The 21363-nt window shown below is 33.8% G+C and overlaps 1 protein-coding gene across 1 annotated transcript; it reads right to left on the bottom strand.

Annotated features, from left to right (window-relative positions):
• Positions 1–17343: 17343 nt before the first annotated feature.
• LOC133785632 (rRNA (cytosine-C(5))-methyltransferase NOP2C-like) lies at positions 17344–20831 on the bottom strand. Its single transcript, XM_062224853.1, has 6 exons — positions 20481–20831; positions 19356–19803; positions 18773–18917; positions 18573–18688; positions 17922–17985; positions 17344–17381 (listed from the first exon to the last, which is right to left on the bottom strand). Exons 1-6 carry the CDS (start codon positions 20495–20497, stop codon positions 17344–17346), a joined length of 828 nt encoding a protein of 275 aa, XP_062080837.1. The 5' UTR covers positions 20498–20831.
• Between the last annotated feature and the right edge of the window lie 532 nt (positions 20832–21363).

The raw sequence follows: 21363 nt of genomic DNA on the forward strand, positions 1-21363 counted from the left end.
TATTTAATAAAAAAAAAATTAATGTCTCCCAACATAAGACTTTTCAAAATCCCTCATAATTTTTAATGTCTTACACCAATGGTGTAAGACATTGTAGGGAGTCATTGAATGTCGAAATTGTTGTAGTGGGAGGTTCTTCCCTATTTTTATCACCCTAGTGGTGTCCTTTTCATCGAGCTCTACATCCTCGAGCTCATCGATTGGTCTGAGATTGGCCATGTCCTCTTCTATTCTGCGTTCGATCTCTTCTTCAACTTCGAAGACTGTCCCACTTATTTCTCGTAAGACAAAAAGTGATTGTGCACTTGTTTGTTCCTTCCCTCTCATGGAGATGCTATAGCACACTCGGGCGGCCAGCTGGTCTCCCTTCAGCGTCCCAATGCCACTAGGTGTTGGGAACTTGATGGCTAAGTGCCTCACAGATGACACTGCCCCCAGCCCAATCAGGGCTGGTCTCCCGAGCAGTACATTGTAGGACGAGGAGGTGTCCACCACTATGAACTCCATTATCTTGGTTACTGAGACTAGATAGTCCCCCAAGGTCACCGGGAGCTTGATAGATCCCATGCTGGCTATTCCTTCTCCTGAAAATCCGTACAACGTCGTCGCATTGGCTTTCAAATCTCGGATGATATATTTTTAATTTCCTTAGGCTTAGAAATGGTTAGTTTTTAGTTATTTTAATGATTTTAGTTTTATTTTTGGTATTTTGTGATTTTTGGGTTAGAAAGAATTTTAAGAGTACAAATACACATTTATTAATATAAAAATAAATTGAGTTTGAATTAATATTTCTGACTTTAATTTAATATATTTTTTATTTGGAAATATTTATTTTTTATTTGATTTATTTGGTTCTATAGGTTAGTGTGATATTTTTATAAAGAAAATAAAATAATATGAACCTGAATACGAGACAGAGCTGAAATTGAGACTTCACGAGCGATTTTGAGACTGTTCTAGCCATATTTTGAAAATTATTTAAGAACTAGATGTTGTAAATATTTTTCTAAGCATTCGAAAACGTGTTGAATCGTTGAAATCAGAGTTATATCGAGAGAGATATGGCCAAAATACGATTAGCTGCGGGGGAAAATTTAATTTCTTGAGGAATATGAAAATATTAGATTCAAACTCTAATTTTGCAACCAACAAGGAGATATTGTTACTCCAAATTCGAAAATTGGAGATATCACAATAATACAAAAAGAAAATTAATATCTATTAGTTTTAGTTTAAGTTTATGCTTTAAATTTTAAATTTTATTTTGATTAGTTTTAGTTAGTTTGAGACTATTATAACTAGAGGTCTGTCTCTACTTGAAAACACTCTCTATTCTCTCTTTAAGATAGACATTCTCTTCTACTCTTTTTCTTTTAATAATTTTAGTTTTTATTTATTGTTGTGCTTATTGCTAAGGTGATTTCAGAACCCTAAATATGATTTCTTGGTTTTAATAATTTTCATTGATCTTCTCTTCCCTTATATTAAATTGCTTCTATTTTTCTATTTGAATGTTATGAATCTTATTTAGATGGCCACTAATTAGGGTTTTGCATTATTCTACTATCATCTCAGGATTGATATTCACCTAATAGTTTAGGATTCTAAGTAGAGTGATAAATTGCAATTAAGTTATTGTGATGAGTATTTTAATTGTGATGAAAAATAGAACCTAAGCTAAATGAATTGCATGCTTGATGAATTTGTTGCCTAGATTAACTTATTTTCCACAGAGTGTAATGTTTTTCCTGGGTTAAATAGATCGCATGCTTAATGGATTTATTGCTTGATAAAAATTGTTAATTAAGAGCGGTTAGCTTTAATTAATTATAATAGGGGTAATTGGGATAATTGATTGCTTAAGTGTTATCAGCGGGGTTAATAGTTTAACTGAGAATATAGATTAATGTTATTATTAAAATGCTTGAATGAGTATTTAGTGGTGGAGAATGACCTCTTAAATACTTTAACTATTAACTTTATTTTAAATTATTTTTATTGCTATTTTTATTTCTATTTTCAAAAACCCTTGATTTATTATAATTTTTTTTGTCATTTAAATAATAAATTGAATAGTAGCCATCGTGGGTTTGACCCTTAATTACTGCTATACTAAAGTAGCTGTTATAAGTGATTAAAATTAATAATTAAATTTGATGCGGCATATGACACACGTCAAATTTTTGGCGGCGTTGTCGGGGACTATTTTATTCAATTTATTATGTTTTTTATTTTTACTAACTTGGTTTATTAGTTGTGGTTTATGTTTTCAGGACTTTCATAGAGTTTAGTTGGAGACATGACGATGTACTATCACCAGTTTATCAATTCATTTAATGTCTCACAATATCAAATAGATTTGACCCAACATAATGACCACAAGAGCAAGACTCGGTCGAGCGAACGACGTTAAACAAATCATTTGTGGGAGTTTTTCTTACCCTTACCTTTTTATTTTGCATTGATTTTGATTTAATTTGTGCCTTGAGGACAATGCTTATATTAAGTGTGGGGGGAGAACAACTGTTGTATTCTATCTTTTTTTTTTTTACTTTGTTTTTGTTTTAATTAGTTTTAAAAAAGCATGGTTAAGTTGAAAATAATTAGTCTATGATAAGATTTTTAGTTGTGATTGATATGATTTTATGAGAATGATATATTTTGCATGAATTGTGTGCTTGACTTTTGTTTTATTACTGCTTAGGCTTGATTCTTAATTTTGAATTTATGTACATAATTGAATTTACTTAGTTGCTAGTACTTAGAGAGATTTATGCATGCTACGATAATATTTTTGTTTAGTCTCTACCACTATAGAACTTATTAGATGATCATTTGAGGTGAAATTTATAAGTTACATATTATTAAGGATATGATTTAGGCAATTTCTTTGGATCGGTTGAGCATTTCAAACCTACCTTATTTATTTATTTATTCCCTAGTTACCAATTTTGAGCTTCATTGATATCCTTCAGTTTTTCATATTTAATCCATATACATGAGCCTTATGGAAAAATATTTATATATCTTTATGGTTAAACCCGCAACACCATAGATATAGTGCTTGATTGTTTATTTGTTGTGAAGGAGTTGTAAAGAAGAAAAGTACTGACATTAAGGTTTTGTATTGGGGTTGTACTTTAAATATATAAAATCCCCTATTCCTCTAGAAAAAAAGTTTGCAAGATGAAAAGAAAATTCAATGAAAAAAAGAAAGAAGAAAAAATACTTGCAACAATTCAAGTGTGGGAGAAATAGTGAGATTTGTGTTTGAAGAAAAAAAAAGAGAAGGAACATTTTGTAAATTGTTGGGGAATATATGTAAGTGTCTAAGTAGAAGAAATTGTATGATATGGTGTGATTTGAGCATAAATTGTCTTTCTAATTAACCTTAGCCATGCATTATAAGTCTATTAAGTCCTATATATATTTGATTATGTGTACTTACATTAGTGGAGAATGAGTTGATAATAAGCCTATGGAGTGGATGTTCTTTTTGAGACACTTTTAATTAGTTTTGGCATGTATAAATTGATTTAGGTGCAAGTGATAGAGTGAATTTAATTGTACACGCACACACAAGAATTGAGTTTAAGAAGTGATCATACTTAAGTTGAAATTCTTGGGATTGTAAATCTAAATTTTTCTTGGAATTATATATTTGTGCAATCTTTGTGACAAATATTATTTTTGACATGACCATTGTTTTATTGTTTTTGTGTTTAGTTTTAATTTTTGTCTTTGCTAAGGGACTAGCAAAATCTAAGTGTGGGGGAATTTGATAAGTTCAATTTTGATGATATAATTTTAATTTCCTTAGGCTTAGAAATGGGTAGTTTTTAGTTATTTTAATGATTTTAATTTTGTTTTGGTATTTTTTTTTATTTTTGGGTTATAAAGAATTTTAAGAGTAAAAATACACATTTATTAATATAAAAATAAATTGAGTTTGAATTAATATTTCTGACTTTAATTTAATATATTTTTTATTTTGAAATATTTAATTTTATTTGATTTATTTGGTTTTGTGGGTTAGTAAGATATATTTATATAGAAAATAAAATAATATGAACCTGAATATGAGATAGAGCTGAAACTGAAACTTCACGAGCGATTTTGAAACTATTCTAGCCATATTTTGGAAATTATTTAAGCACTAGATGTTGTATATATTTTTCTAAGCTTTCCAAAACATGTTGAATCGTTGAAATCAGAATTATATCGAAAAAGATATGGCCAAAATGCGATTAGCTGCGGGGGAAAATTCAATTTCTTGATGAATACGAAAATATTAGATTCAAAGTCCAATTTTGCAACCAATAAGGAGATAGTTTTACTCCAAATTCAAAAATTGGAGATATCACAATAATATTAAAAGAAAATTAATATCTATTAGTTTAAGTTTAAGCTTTAAATTTTAAATTTTATTTTGATTAGTTTTAGTTAGTATGAGACTATTATAAATGGAGGTGTGTCTCTATTTGAAAATTCACTCTCTATTCTCTCTTTTAGAGAGACATTCTCTTATGCTCTTTTTCTTTTAGTAATTTTAGTTTTTTTTATTGTTGTGCTTATTGCTAAGGTGATTTCAAAGCCCTAAATATGATTTCTTCGTTTGAATAATTTTCATTGATCATATATTCCCTTATATTAAATTGCTTTCTATTTGAATGTTACGAATCTTGTAAAATCTTGTTTAGAGGACCACTAATTAGGGTTTTGTATTATTCTAGTATCATCTTAGGATTTCTATTCACCTAATAGTTTAGGATTCTAAATAGAGTGATAAATTGCAATTAAGGTATTGTGATGGGTATTTTAATTGTGATGAAAAATAGAACCTAGGTTAAATGAATTGCATGCTTAATGAATTTGTTGCCTAGATTAACTTGTTTTCACAGAGTGTAATGCTTTTCCTGGGTTAAATAGATCGCATGCTTAATGAGTTTATAGCTTGGTAAAAATGGTTAATTAAGAGCGCTTAGCTTTAATTAATTTTAATAGGAAAACTGGAATAATTGACTGCTTAAGTGTTATCTGCGGGGTTAATAGTTTAATTGGGAATATAGATCAATGTTATTTTTAAAATTCTTGAATGAGTATTTAGTGGTGGAGAATGAACTGTTAACTATTTTAACTATTAACTTTATTTTTAATTATTGTTATTGCTATTTTTATTTCTATTTTCAAAAACCCTTGATTTATTATAATTATTTTGTCATTTGAATAATAAATTGAATAGTAGTCCTTGTGGGTTCGACCCTTATTTACCGCTATACTGAAGTAGTTGTTATAAGTGATTAAAATTAATAATTAAATATGATGCGGCATATGATACCCATCAGTTTCCTTATAAAGGATGTTTACCGAGCTCTCGTTATCTATCAGGACCCGATGTACCCTTTTATTGGCAAGCTGGAATGTGGTGACCAAAGGGTCATTGTGGGGAAACTAGATGTGCGAGGCGTCTTCTTGAGTGAAAGTAATGGGTTGTGTTTCATCCCTTTGTTGTTTTGGAGCTTGGGGTTCAGGTTCATAGGGAGATCCCTCCCCTGTCTTGAGCTCATTGACATATCTTTTCTGGGCATTTCTGGCCAATCCAGTGATATGTGGTCCTCCGACAATGGTTACCACATCCTCCCCATCTATTGGGGGAGATCGATCATCCTCCCTTACACATGGGGACGTATTTTGTTGGAAAGGCTGTGTAGGAGCTGCCTTCTGTCCAGCCGAAGCTTGGGCCAAGTTCTTGTTTCTAACATATTGCCCAAAATATCCTCTGGAGAGCAGACCTTCGATCTCGTCCTTCAGTTGTCTGCATTCATTGGTGGTATGACCGATGTCCCTGTGGAATCTATAGAATTTACTAGTATTCTTTTTCGACTTTTGATTTTGCATCGAATCAAGTCATCTAAACAGGACCTAGTTATCGTTTGCGATAAAAATGTTCTCCCGAGTATATGTAAGCTCAATATAAACTATGTAAATGGAGAAGTATTTATCTCCCTTTTCCTTTTCACCCCTGTCTGCCTCCGAGTTATTCCCTTCATTATTCTTCCTTTTGGAAGGGTTGTCTCCTGAGGGTCGCGACGTTGAGGCTGTAGCCGAGGTCGAGGCTGAGTTGCATTCGTCGTTGTAGTTATAATAGGCTAAATGGTTAGTTTTAATGCTGACCTCGCCTCTTCTACATTGACGAATCTCTTAGCCCTATTATTGAACTCAGTTATTGTCCTCATGGGTTTCCTTTGCATGTCGTCCCAAAGTGGACTTCCTGGCAATACTACAGCTCGTACTACCATGAGATGACCATTGTCATCGACATTTCGAGCTCGTGCCACCTCTATGTTAAATCTTGCCAGGTAGTTTTTTGATGACTCTCCCAGCTGCTATCTAACATTAGTCAAGGCCGAGGTCGAGGTCGAGGGCCTGACACCTACCATGGCCTTGAATTGTTTCTTGAATTCCTTAGCCAGTTGTTCCCAAGACGAGATTGAATGCCTTCAAAACTTGTCGAACCAGTTTTTTGCTGGTTTCGTCAACGTGGTTGGAAAAAGCAAGCACCTAAGCTTGTATCTGATGTTTTTGGCACGCATTATCATGTTAAACGTACTCAAGTGGCTATATGGGTCTGAGGTCCCATCAAAGGGTGCCACGTGGGGTATCTTGAATCCGTAAGGAAATAGAGTGTTTGATATGTGTGAAGCGAAAGGCTCGAGCTCCTCATCGGAGTCGTCAGCCTTGTCCTTATTTATTTCTTCTTGAAGGAGCCTGAATTCTCTTTCAAGTTGGTTGATTCTTTCTTGGACCAGGTCCATCGGAGGTTGAGCTTGCACTTGGAGAAGTTGGTTATTGTTTGTGAAAACTCCAGCTCCCTGCCCCAGTATAGGTTTATACTAATTCCCATGTACTGCCTGCATGGGCTCTTTTCGGCTATTCAGATGTGTTCGTAAATCCGAGTTTGAAGGGTTAGCCTACCCCCAGTTTTGATTCAAGCGATCTCGAAGATCAGGATAGTCGTTCTCATAATTCCCTGTATTCCTGGGCTCGGTGTTGTATACACTCACCAACCAGCTCAGGTCCAGACTTCCACGGAGGAAGCTAACATTCCTTTCAGGTTGTTGTGTGGCTCAATGGTTGTGAGGTGGGTTTTCCACCTGCCCCCTCTAGCCTCAGTCATTTGTGACCTCGACATATGACCTCCTACTGGTTGGGATGCCCTATGTCCTCAGGGAGCCTCTCATTCACTGTTGGTATTAAATGATCAAATCAACGGTACGCAGCGAAATATATGGACCCATTTTAATAAATATTAATACCATCCAGGATCATATACATATATAAATATTAAATCACATACAAATAAATTAGGGATTACCTCTTGTAGTCTTTCAAGTGTCCTTGAGTCTTTTTGTATAAATCAACAATCTTCCTATCTAGTGTTCTGAGATCTCACATCCTGATTTTCAAGACCAATCCTTAAACACACAAGGATGTGTGTGGGCATGCAGGATTCAAAATATTTATTTATGTGACTCTCTAGATGTACTCAACACATGAGATCTAGAGAGTTTTGACGGAGAGAATGTTTATAATAGTTTTCAGGTTTAGAGAAAACTATCGCTTTAGAGAGAGAGAGTCTAATTATTCATCATTCATCTAAATATCACGTATATCATATTTATAAAGATATTTATTCTAATTAAATCATCTTTATTTAATTAAAATATAATTTAAATTAAAACTGATTAGATATTTTCATTTAATTATCTATTTAAATCATATTTATTACTCATTATTATTTATTGCTCATTTATTACTAGGTTCTTGGCTCATTTACGGTGCATTGATTGTCTAATTGAAAGCTCTCTAATTAATTATTTGACTCTGCGTCAGTTGGCTAAAAAACCAGTCAACATCTTAAAATATCACTTTTAAATTAAATAGATAAATATCATATTATAAATAAGATATTTATTATTTTCTCTCTTTATATTAATCCAAACAAGATTAATATCAAGTTTAACCTATAGTTTTTCAAAATAAAAACTATATAGTTAAATAATAAATTAATTCAGAATTAATCAATTACACATAATTAACAAATAATTATTTCCTTTCCAATTTAGTCATTTCTCTTAACAAATCTTTCTTTTGAAATCCTTACCCTTCACAGTGTAGGATAGAGGTGATTTGGGGACCATTGACCTATAATACGAAGCTCCAATAAACCAGATTATTAATTCCATGATTACTCAACTATGAATATGGAATTGCACTCTAAGTATTAATAGAATTATATTTACAGAGTTTTCTCTAGTAGTCCATTGATATAATCAATAAATGTAGTTATGTCCTTCATTATTGGTTTGTAAATTAGAGTTGGTCAAAATTATCATTTTACCCTTCTAATTACCTCTTGATCCTTAAGTATCATTAATTCACTAGCAAATAATTAATTTATAATCTAATTATAGATTTGAGCTCAATAACTATTCAGTTCCAGAATTAACCCTTTAGGGAACCAATATTCGATCCATTAGGAAAGCATGGATTCCAATATTGTAATTCATGTTCCCAGCCATCCATGATATTAGATCTCCAAAACAAAATTCATTAGCCTCATTATTTTAAGAGACATTAACGAGTGAATCAAAAGATCCAATAAACATAAACTAGAATTCATGAATACTCAGGATTTAGACTGATCTACAAATGATCATCTATTATGACAAGAATTAAATTTTTATGTCAAACGGCAAGTTTATAAAGATAATTAATTCTCATTGGTCATGTCATATATAATCTCTATTATATACAACACATTTACTAAGATGTCTATCCACATCAGTAATCTGAATCTAGATTACTTGCATCTGGTATGCTTAGCAAACCGTACTGATAACCATTCATTAAAGATTTCTTACTTTAATATGTTACGGGCTATTTTATTCATTATATATGATCTCAATTCTCTCGTACTAATACGAGATCATATTCTCATGAATGAATAGGGAATTTTCTTGATATTATTATATAATTAATTCAAACAATAATTATAATATTCAAATATAATAAAATTATACTTTTATTTAAAACCAATAAAATATATTTACATGCTTTTAGGGCATTAATCCTACTATCTCCCACTTGCCCTAAAAGTAAGTGAGACATTTCCCTTAATCCCATATTGCGCACGTGACCTATGAGCAACTTTGCAGGAAGTGTCTTGGCTAACAGGTCAGTCAGGTTCTGTTGCGATGTTATCTTCTTAACAGTCACATCACCTCAGTGTACAATCTCTCTTACTAGATGGTATTTCCTTTCTATATGCTTCTCTCTCTTGTGGCTTCTAGGTTCTTTGGAATTAGATACTGCTCCACTGTTGTCACAGTACATGATTAGTGGCTTATTCATATCTCGAATAACTTCCAAATCAGTGTAGAACTTCCTCAACCAAACTGCTTCCTTAGCTGCTTCACAAGTTGCTATGTATTCGGCTTCCATGGTTGAATCATCTATGCTAGTTTGCTTAATGCTTCTCCAGACCACAGCTCCTCCACCAAGAGTGAACACTGATCCAGATGTCGATTTTTGACTATCTTTGTTTGATTGGAAATCAGAATCAGTGTATCCAGTAGGGTTTTGCTCACCCCCTGAATATACCAGCATATAGTCTCCCGTTCTCCTAAGATACTTGAGAATGTGCTTTACTGCAATCCAGTGTTCCAAACCAGGAATTTATTGATAACGACTTACAATCCCAACTACATAACAATTGTTGAGCTTGGTACACAACATAGCATACAACAGACTCCTTACTGCGGAAGCATAGGGATACTTTCTCATATCCTCTTCCTCCTAAGGTGTCTTGGAACATCGTTCCTTGGAGATAGAAATTCCATGTCAGGTCGATAATTGACCTTTCTTGGAATTCTCCATAGAGAATCTTTCAAGCACCTTATCTATATAATTAGCTTGAGAAAGGGCCAAGAGCTTGTTCTTCCTATCCCTTATGATTTGGATTCCTATAATGTAGCTCGCCTCACCAAAATCTTTCATTTGGAACTTTTCAGCTAACCATTTCTTTACGTTTGACAATGTCTTTGCTTTGTTCCCAATGAGAAAAATGTCATCAACGTAAAGAACTAAGAAAACCACCACTTTTCCTTTGATGTATTTATACACACATGCTTCGTCGACATTCTATTTGAATCCATATGTTTTAATTGTTTCATCAAAAGTGATATTCCACGATCTAGATGCTTGCTTTAATCCATAAATGGATTTCAGCAACTTCCACACCTTTTGATCTTCCCCTTTCTTTATGAACCTTCTGGTTGTACCATATAGATACTTTCATCAAGATAGCCATTCAAAATTTTTGTCTTGATGTCCATTTTCCATATCTCATAATCATTGGCAGCCGCTATAGATAAGAGGATACGAATGGATTTGAGCTTGGCCACAGGAGAAAATGTTTCTTCATAATCAACACCTTCTCTCTGAGTGTAACCTTTGGCAAAAAGCCTCGATTTTAAAGTCTTTACTTTCCCATCTACACCTCTTTTCTTCTTGTATATCCACTTAGACCCTATGGGCCTGACATCTTCAGGTGGATCCACAAGTTCCCAGACAGAATTGGAATACATTGATTCCATTTCTCGGTTAATGGCTTCTTGCCATTTCTCCTTTTTAGGACCATCCATTGCCTCTTTAAAGGTTAATGGATCGTCCTTGTCTGTATCAGAAACAAGGTCATGTGCTTCATGTTAGTAGCGAACAGGTTGTCTCACAATCCTCCCACTGCGACGTTGCACCAGGGTTTCTTTTTCCAGGAATCATGGTTTCCTCAGTTTGTCGCTTATCATTTAATGATGAAGATGATTGTGATGGAATCTTATCAGTTGTGAGTTCCTCCAATACTACCTTGCTTCGAGGTTTATAGTTATTCATATAGTCATGTTCAAGGAAGGCGCATTTGTGGAAACAAATATCTTATGATCCTTGGGACTGTAGAAATAACCACCTCTTGTTTCTGTAGCGTAGCCAACAAAAATGCACACTTCTGACCTTGATTCAAGTTTCCCTGCTTTAGGTCTAAGAACATGAGCAGGATAGCCCCAAATGCGGAAATGGTGCAAACTAGGTTTGTTTCCATTCCACAGTTCCAGTGGCATTTTTCTAATGGTCTTAGATTGGACTACATTCAAAATGTATGTCGCTGTTTGAAGTGCATATCCCCAAAATGAGAGAGGAAGTGAAGAGTAGCTTAACATAGATCTGACCATGTCCAACAAGGTCTTGTTTCTTCTTTTAGAAACACCATTTTGTTGTGGCGTTCCTGGTACTGTGTGTTGGGATAGAATACCATGCTCCAGCAAGAAATCTTTGAATTCTAAATCCAAACATTCTCCACCTCGATCAGATCTAAGTGTCTTTCGAGTCTTACCTAACTGCTTCTCAGCCACAGCTTTGAATTCTTGAAACTTACCATAGGTTTCAGATTTCCTAAGCATTAGGTAAGTATGACCATATCTTGAGTAATCATCAATAAACGTGTCAAAATACTCATACCCACCTCTTGCTTGTACATTGATTGGACCACAGACATCACTATGTACAAGATCCAAAGGTTCTTTGGCTCTATTGCCTTTCGTTGAGAAATGATGTTTGGTCATTTTTCCTTCTAGACATGATTCACAAACCAGAATAATTCCAACTCTTAGTTCTCTCAAAGTTCCATCTTTTGTTAACCAGTGTTGTACCCTAATCTTAACACGAGTTCATCTGCTCAGCTCGGGTACAGCTGGCAGACAAATACATGGAAAAGCAATCAAGTAGAATATTTTATTATTATTTAAACGGATAGCTCGAGGTTCATAATGATCAGACTTGGTGTTTTGCATCTTGACTTTACCACGAACTACGAATAAGATTTCATCAAAGTGCTGGCTCGGGGTCGGATAGATAGCTGTCAGAATACAAGCTCATGGAAGATACGCAACTCGGGTTACTCAGATATAACGCATACTGCACACTAAAGGATTCCTAAAGATTTGGGATTTTTCGATATGCTTATTCATGATCAGGCTGTCATATTTATTATCCTAGATAGCAAGAACATATTTATTCTATTATTAAGTCGTATCCCAATACAAATGGGAATTATTTGTATTGAATGTAGACGTTATGTAAATGCGTGATTGACTCACGTGGTTACCCAAACCTGTCCATGAAATTCCCCTATAAATAATCGAAATATTAAACAGGAAGGGGGAGAATTCTGTAATACTGAAACTCTGCCAAAATAGAGAAAGAAACTGCAATAATATTGACTCGTGGACTAGGTGGATTTTAACCACTGAACCACGTAAAAGTTATGTGTTCTTGAGTGATTTTAATTATTGTTCATTACGGTTTACTATTAAGCACTAATCATCCTTATTATTTCTTAATACACTGTTGGCAAAAAACCGTGTCAACAGTTTGGTGCTTTCATTGAGAGCAAATTAGAGCTTCATCAAAATCCCAGACGATTCTCATCATGGTGCTCACTCGCTCAATGCATGATAATGAGATAGAACAGCGTGGTGGGCAGAATGCCCATCACACCGCTGTTCCAGATGAATGTGGTCCTGAGATTTAGCAATGTCCGGGAAAAAATCTAGCGAGACAAGGCGTGTAACGACCCAAAATTTCTATTAGGGCTTAAGGGTCTTGATTAGTGTGTCGGGAGGGCATAATTGATATTTATGTGAATGAATGATTAAATGCATGATTATATGGCATGCATGATTAAATGAGTATATAGATATGATTAGATGCATGTTTTTGAGTATGGAATATGCATGTGGGCCCTGATTTGTTCTTAAGGGCATGTTTGTAATTTTGGCCCATTGAGGGCATAAATGTAAATAATTGTGATAAATTGTTGAGACCACATTATTATGTGGATATATTTGCAGCTTGTGGCTCGAGGCGATCCTAGTGAGCGGTTTAGCGAAAAAGTCACAGTGGGGATTTATACCCGGCTCGGGGTGAGCCTGGGGGTATTTCTGGCAATTTAGGATATATATTGGAGACTATTTGATATTGAGGAAAATAATTGGTGATTAGTTAGGTGTCGGGGTTTAAGCAATAATTATTAGAGACACTCAAGGAATTAGCGGGAATTGGGAGCAAAGACCAAAATGCCCTTAGAATGTTTTAAGGTTTAGATTTTAATGGGAGGGCAATATGGTCATTTGGTCTAAAAGAGATAAGTCATTTTCATCCTTATCAGACTTAGTGGAATGTTTAGAAACAAGTAGAAGCTAAAGGAAAAGAAAAGAAGGAGGAAAGAAAGAAGGAAAAACAGGGGTCTCTTTCTCTCTGTCGGTTTGGCCATTTTTCAACATCTCTTCAGGATTTTTGGAGCTGGAATCTCAGGGAGGGCCTAAGCAAAGACTTGAGTTTATGATCCTTGAGGTGGCTAGAGGTTCAGCTGTAGGTTATACTCAATTTAGGTAAAATTTTTAGAGTTTAGTCTGAACTTTCTAACTTTGAGGAAATTGATTTTGATTTTGAACTTTGAATGAAAATTAAAGGAATTTGAGCTTTGAGAATTGAGGAGCTTAAGGCTAGAGGGGCATGATGATAACCTAAGGTCGAATTTATCTATTGAAGGTAACCATTTCTGGCCTTGAAGTTCTGAGTTTCTGTTGAGTTTTTGAGCTTCAAGCTCAAGCATGGCTTTTTCTTTGTTTTGGGGTGCATGTAGCTAAGTTCTATATGGTTGGGCTATATGGGGTGAGATGTAGATGATGGTAGGCTCAATTTGGTGTATGGTTGAAGTTTGGAGGGGTTTTGGAGAGTTTTGGCTCGAGAAAATTCGAAGGAGAAAATCAATGTCTGTTGGTGCTGTAACTAGCGCTGTAGCGCTAGCCTTAGGGTGCTATAGCACTAGGCTTGAGTTTCTATGGGCTTTTTGGCTCTGTTAGTAGCGCGAGAGCACCCCCTTTGTAGCGCTGTAGCACTACCCTGTTTCCAGAAGTGGGTTTTTGAGTTATTTCTAAGGGTTTTTGCCCGGGGGCTTAGGGTTTGATTCCACCACCCCGTTTGGTGGAATTAGGGCTTCCCGAGGGCTCGGGATTGGTCCCGAGGTTAGGTTTTGGAATTGAAGTTTAGTGATGGTTCTAATTTATGGCTGTGACTAGGTGTACGCTAGGTCTCTGACATGATCGTGCTTGAAGGTTGATTTCACTAGTCAAGCTATTGGGATCAAAGGTAAGAAAACTGCACCTGTTTATGTGGATAGGTTGGGACAAAGTGTTCCCTATATTTGTATGCACTGTTATATGATTGTGATAAACCATGTGAATATGTTGAGACTAAGAGCTCCCTATATTTGTATAATGTCATGAGATGGTATTATGCCATGGGGACATGTGATAAACGGCCTAAGAGTGTCGGAAGCAATATTTGCGAACCGGGCGCGGCTCAACAACTGGTAGCTGAGGAAAGCTTATTTATCACTGAGCTCGGTTAAGCTAGCTGGAGTCAGTGGGTATAACACTGGGGGCGGCCTAAGTGAGTCGAAGACAGTTGGTTAAACAGAGGGTGCCAACCCTGAATATTGTGTAATGACTGCAATAACTGGTGATTATGAATGTGATTATCATTGTTAATCTGATGAATATGATATCACTACAAGAAAAAACAGTATTCATAACACTTAAAAACTGCTAATCGGGAGTATTGATAACGCTTCTTAAAATGCTAACATAACCCCTGTTATTAAAAGTCCTATCTTTTCTATAACAGTATTTGAATGTTATGTTTGATGTTATCTTAAACTATTCAATAACACATTTTTAGTTGCTATAATATTCAAATAATAATATTTAGTTAGAGTATTTGATTATAAATTTGACGTTTAATCTTATACTTTTTGCATAACACTTTTCAACTGTTACATTTGATTATTTTGATAGCGTTTTTAGTTTGTTATATTATATAAATCATAACGATTTGTTACACTTATAATATTTTTCTAAATCATAACATATTAAAAGTCTAGTAATAAAATTTTGTTACTTTAGTGTGGATAATATATTTTAAATTTTATTTTGATAAGTATACTTACAAGGTTTTTTTTTAATTAAAATATTTTCATAAAAAAAATCAAAAGTAATCATAAAATGTAATTCTCAATAGATTGATAAACCATAAGTATTACATTAAACAATAACTAATTCAAATCATGAATGTGTCTACTTCATGAGATCTTAGTTCTAACTTTAAGTTTGAAAGCATAACATAATAAAGTTGTATAATCTTGAACATTTTTTACTTCAAAAAATGAAAAACAGAAACATTACAAGATACACAAAATTAAATCATGCATGAAACTTGCTCCATCCTTCAATTCATCATCCTTTCTGCACTTGTCTTTGTTGTGAGTCCATTTGCTTAGCTACAACAAAATTTAAATAATTAATGCTTCAACTTAAAGTTAATAGTAAACTAACAGAGTACATAAAAAAAGTTGATTCATTATGCTCTTGTTTCCATTGTGACATCGGCTTGCTCAACCACATAGGAAATTAAATGATTAATACTCAAACTGATACCTGATAGTGAACTGTAAAATAGAACAAATAGAACTACTAAAAAAAAATGAATCAACAATTGTCATGGATGGTTTCCCTTGATTGCATGATAATTATCGTGAGTCCCTAATTTCATAGAGAATATGAAAAGATTCCAAGACTTAAAGTTGTCAATATGCAGTGATTTGGCAATCAATGGCATTTCAATAGAGATGTCTACTTGATAAAAATGATAGAACAATTACAAATTATGCACTTAGATACCAAAGTAGAAATATCTATTTCCAATAAGATACTAGTGATGAAAACCTATATTTCTCAATATTAGTGCTTTGACAAATTATCATAAGATAAATTTGATCAAAAAAATAGAATCTTATATTTTTAATATTTATATACTAACTGTTCAACCTGAAAAACATTTACACTTAAACTTATCACAAGAAAATTTAAAAATGTATACATATTTAAGGCAAGGAATACACAATTCATTTCAGGAAATGATAACACACAATATGATGTCACCAAAAGTTACAAATTCTACACATATATAAACATTCAAAATAAGAAGAAAAACACAAGTTGCATTACTATTTACTATGTATAACATCATGTTTTCACACTTATTTATGCTTACATTTGCATGGGAGTGATATTGGTCAAGGCTTACGTGGATCATAATTCACAGCTTGTGGATGCATTTGGCCTAACAGTTCTGTTTTTAATTTGGCCCCAACTTAAATTTATTCTAAAAAATAAATAAAGGATAATACAAATTGTTATCTTCAGGATGCAACTACAACAAATCAAACACAACAACACTAAAATTTGAGGAACCTGCTGAAAAGTTTGATCAGAAATGAAAAGGACACTATAAGCCCCTAATGGAAATTGAGAAAAATTTCCAAGCTAAAGATCAAACGAACAATAGAACTTGTAATAACACGCTCAACCATACACAAAGTTAACAACGAAATGGAACACATGGAAGCAAGACAAGCACTCCATGGATCCAAAATTAGGGAAATACTCCATTTAAGCAGTAGAAACCATACAATGTGAAAAATACTCCTCTACCTAGATATTTACAATCTTGAAACACAAACAAACTCACACTCCCCCAAACAACCTATAATATAGTTTCCATAAAGTTTAAATAGCTATTAGCAATCTTCCCTGTCTCATAAATACTCAACACAATCCAAAGGAACTAAATCACATCAACTAAACTAAACATACCAAATTCTTAATTAGAAACTTAGATCAAATACATTGATTTTGGCCAAATCTAGCAAACACTTTATAAATATATATATTGATATAGTAATGATACATTGATTATGTGATACTAAATTGAAATCTCCATAAAAAATACCTCACAGAGATGTTCTTACCTGGGTTCTTCCTTCCAGCAGAGGAGATACTAATGTGACTTGTGTGAGGAAGACAGTGCACCAGGACTCGCACCGCTGTGACTCGTACCAACATGGTCCAACGACTCAACGGAATGGAGAGAGTGCTCCACCGGTGTGGTGTGCTCCAGCAGCTTCTGTTAAGCAGAGAGAGTCGGGAGCCTAAGTGTGAAAGAGAGTGAGTGAAGGAGCAATAGATTCGAGACTGAGCATGAGGAGAGAAAGGCAAAGAGGCGGCAGTGGTTTAGGGAGCTAGTTTGGGATTTAAGGAGAGCTAAGAGGAATCAAAGAAATTTCTGTCTTTAATTGTTTTTTTTCTTTAGCTGATATTATAACAGTTACAAAGAAAGAGATGACAAAATATAGTATTCTCTAGCTGCATTGTAAATTGAAATAGAATGTATGTTAGTTTAGTGAATCCAATAGATAGTATTTATGTTACTTTGACTTAAATGCCTCTTTATTAGATAGCTCATACTCAAATGCTCCAAATTTGAATGCATAATAAAACACACATAGCTACAACTTTGAATTTCAAACTCAAACCATTTCGAGATAGATTAATATACATGAAAGTATGAATTGTGTGTATATATATAAATATAGTATAATGTTTCACTAGAGTTACAATAACAACAACAAATGATTGTTTCAGCATAGAAATACCTGAAGAAATCTGATTTTTTTATGTTATCAAACATATCACTTTCAGCAGAAAAATAGAAAAGGAGAAATAGAGAAAAAGGGAAACTTAAAAGTACCATAAAACAATGAGCAATTAGTTTAACTTCAACATTAAATAAGGAGAAAAAGGCTCAAAAATTCCCTGACCACGTAATAGAGTTTCTAAACATGTGCAAACAATGTCCACTAGGGTAGCGAGGGTGGATGTTTCCAAGAAAAAAAAAGAACAAACCTGAAGGTCTCTCTATTCTCTTTGCAGATGGCCCAGGATTTAGAACTGGTTTCCCACTTGGTTGCTAAAAAAGGGGGAAAAACAGAATAAACATGGATAAGAGAGAGTATATAGAATAAATAAAGAACCTGTCAAAGTAGTAGGCATATCAGTATCTCCCATGCCTTTACTTTAAAAAATAACAGTACATGGTATCAATGGAAGTGAGCTGAAAAATTCACCACCAACCATCTGTAATAAGCTAATAATACCATATTCTCATATGAGAGTTATAAATGCTAACTTCACCCTACACTACTTGCAAGAGCTTAAGATCATACCTCTATGGGATAAGCATCTTCTTTTCACTGATCTTGTCGTATTTCTGTTTTTTCGTACCTGCTTTTAATCCCTGCCAGGGAAGACTAGTAAAGAAAATAAAATAAGTAAATAATATCGTGAAACAGAGCAATGAAAAAAATGACCACCATCACAGGCTAGCTTTGATTAGTTTACAAGAGCTCTATCCAGTGCAAAGCCAAATGACTACTGAGAAAAAAATGACGCATTTATCCAATCGATCATGTGTTTATAATAAAATATTTACGATAAAATGAAGGGAGTTTGAATACTCTGTCACACATATCCACAGCATGAAGGGAGTTTGAATACTCTTTCACACATATCCACAGCAACCCCTTGCTGCACACGGAAGATTCTAGACCTTGAAAACATTGCTTTTCCTTTGCCAATATATAGCCCATTTCTTTCAGAATGATAAGGATATGCTTTTACCAATAGAGCAAAATTCGTCAACCAAACATTAAATTATCTTCATACAAAAAAAAAACACAGGATAATTGAATTTCTACCTATGTGTGAACCCTGCATAATGGTCCCTCGTGTTATACCAGAGCCCCACCCGCTCTCAATAGGCTGTTCTATAGCAACTGAAACTGCAACTTCATCGCCTTTCTCAACATGAGCACTGCAAGCCAGTACTCCAGGAATGTAGACCTACAGATTAATTACCTTTTATAAAGCAGAAGAGATGATGTTTCGATTGTCATTACATTACTTAAGCATGCTAATATAAATGACTGCAAAGTGGTAGTAATAGTAATAATAATTTTTATTATGTTATTATAATTAAAAAGAGAGAGAGATAGAGAATAAAGGTAGTAACTTTGAAATTACTGCATTCAAGAATGGATGTAAATGGCAAACTAATCATATCAAGTTTGAAAAGGTCCATGTCATATTCAGTGTCACCAAAGCCATGATCTTTAACATCACATTTCTCAAGAAAAAAACAGCTAGTAGTTCTAACAGTCGTAATATAAATTCAGAAACTTGAGAAGTAAAACTCCTTATACAAATATTTCAATCAGATGTTTCCATAGAAATCCTGATTTTACTTAATAATGTTGATAAACTGAGGGAAAGGAAACTAACCTGAGCACCTCGAAGAACTGCCTCAGCACATTTCCGACTGACAACTACCTCCTTTGGAGGCTTGCCATCTACATAACCATAATCAATTACGTGTGGTCCTAACCCCTTAACAAACAGAACATAGTCTAACCCTGGAAACTCACACTTTGAAATCGGACCCTGTTGTAAGTTTCCATTAAACACATTAGTAAAGTCATCAACTAGTCCTGAGGCTGCCTTACCAGAATCATCCAACTTTTGAGACTCACTGATTTCAGTACAAAATGTATTTTGCTTCATGCCCCTATTTGAATTTGAATCACCACCAAAATCAGTTTGGCTTAGATTCAAGTTTTCAGAACCAAATTCAGTCTCATTTTCTTTCAAAATCGCCAACAACTTCTCTATAACAATATCGGGCGTGGACTTGAGTATGTTCACGCGTATACAAGAGTAGTAAGATGGACGCCTGATTAAATTAAATGGCATTGTTATAAAGAGGGGAAGAAAAGAAAAAGAGAATTGCATTCCAAAAATAAAGAAAACAAATTTAACAAAACTAAAATCCTTAATGCATATAGAACTAGAATATACTTGATTTCTAGTAACTACAGCCACTTCATAATCACATACATCATATACGATACAATTAGACTACATAGTCAAGAAAGTTTGAATTCAAGCCATTAAAAGTGCATTATATTCTTGATCAGATGATTTCATGGTAAAGAGAAGCTCTTGCTAAAGATTACATGCTCAGATAATCAGAGATTTCATAATTTAAGATATATTTTTATTTTGCCAAAGATAATGGAAGAAACAAAGATTTCCATATTTGTACAAAAATATAAATATTTATAGGAATTAGGATAAACAATAGAGTAACAAAACATAGCATAAACAATGTCGACTGAAATCTCATCAGAATAATGCTTAAATCATATTAATATATCTAATTCAAAGTAAAAATTACAACCTAAATAAACAGCATTACATAACATATATGTATATATATAATCAACATTGTATCAATATCTACAACCCATAACCTTTCCTGTAATACAGTTTGGATTTATGTCAATTATGAAGTGAAAATGTTGATCAATTATGAAGATAATAATAGCTCTAAACATATCCATATCATACCAAGTTGCATTGTACATGTCATAGAACTTGTCAAAGGCTTTATCAAAACAATAGTGGCAAACCAAAAGCTTGTTGAAGGCTGATTTATATCTCCAATTTTTTCTTTTGTGTTTGCTCCCAAAAATTTTTGTTCAGTACCCCTCATAGCTTAAGAATATAATAAGGTAATTGACATATGAAAAATGTTTTAAAAGAAGGGTACCAAAACAAAGATCAAAGGAAATAATCAAAAGACAAAAAAGATTGGTGAAAATATATCAATATTTTCATCTTTTAACAAGAGCAGTTCATATATGGATATTAGCTTTCTCAATAGCAGCAACATCATATGGAATAACCTCACATATGGCACTTACAACCATAAGCAGGAGTAACAACTGTATCAAGATTAATTTACTAATACCATTAATATAAATTTATGAGGATAGGTTTATGTAGGAAAGAAAGGAGAATGATAATTACACTCACATTCATCCCAAAGGCACTCTGATCAGATGAACCTCTTCTATCGAAATCATCCTTTTCTGTTTTATCTTTCATTTAAGAGTCGCTGAAATCATTGCTCCCTCCAGAGCCTCATGTCCTAGAAGATATGCCACGATGCAGAGGCAAAGGCCCGGACATTCTTTAACCCTGGACTCACTACACAGAAGAGACTACAGGAAACAAGAAAAGAATATATGGGATTAGAAAAGAAACTACTCAATTCGAACAAAAGCAGGATAGATATTAAGAGAAACAGACTCAAATCCTACCCTTAAAAGGTTTACAAAAAAATAAATAAAAAATAAGACCAACGTCGTCAGCTTTCTCAAATGGAATTAGTTTGACTGACAGTAAAAGAGACTCCACCGAAAATGAATAAAATCCTTATAAAAGATGC

Source organism: Humulus lupulus, chromosome 6 (genome assembly GCF_963169125.1).
Source record: "Humulus lupulus chromosome 6, drHumLupu1.1, whole genome shotgun sequence".
Classification (NCBI taxonomy): domain Eukaryota; kingdom Viridiplantae; phylum Streptophyta; class Magnoliopsida; order Rosales; family Cannabaceae; genus Humulus; species Humulus lupulus.

Bases quoted from the DNA above. Each gene is read 5' to 3' on its own strand.
- LOC133785632 (XM_062224853.1), bottom strand. The intron at 18,918-19,355 runs GTTAGTTTCCTT...ATTAATCTGTAG, and splicing joins CAGTTCTTCGAGGTGCTCAG to GTCTACATTCCTGGAGTACT. The intron at 18,689-18,772 runs GTAGAAATTCAA...TATTGGTAAAAG, and splicing joins TATGCAGGGTTCACACATAG to CATATCCTTATCATTCTGAA.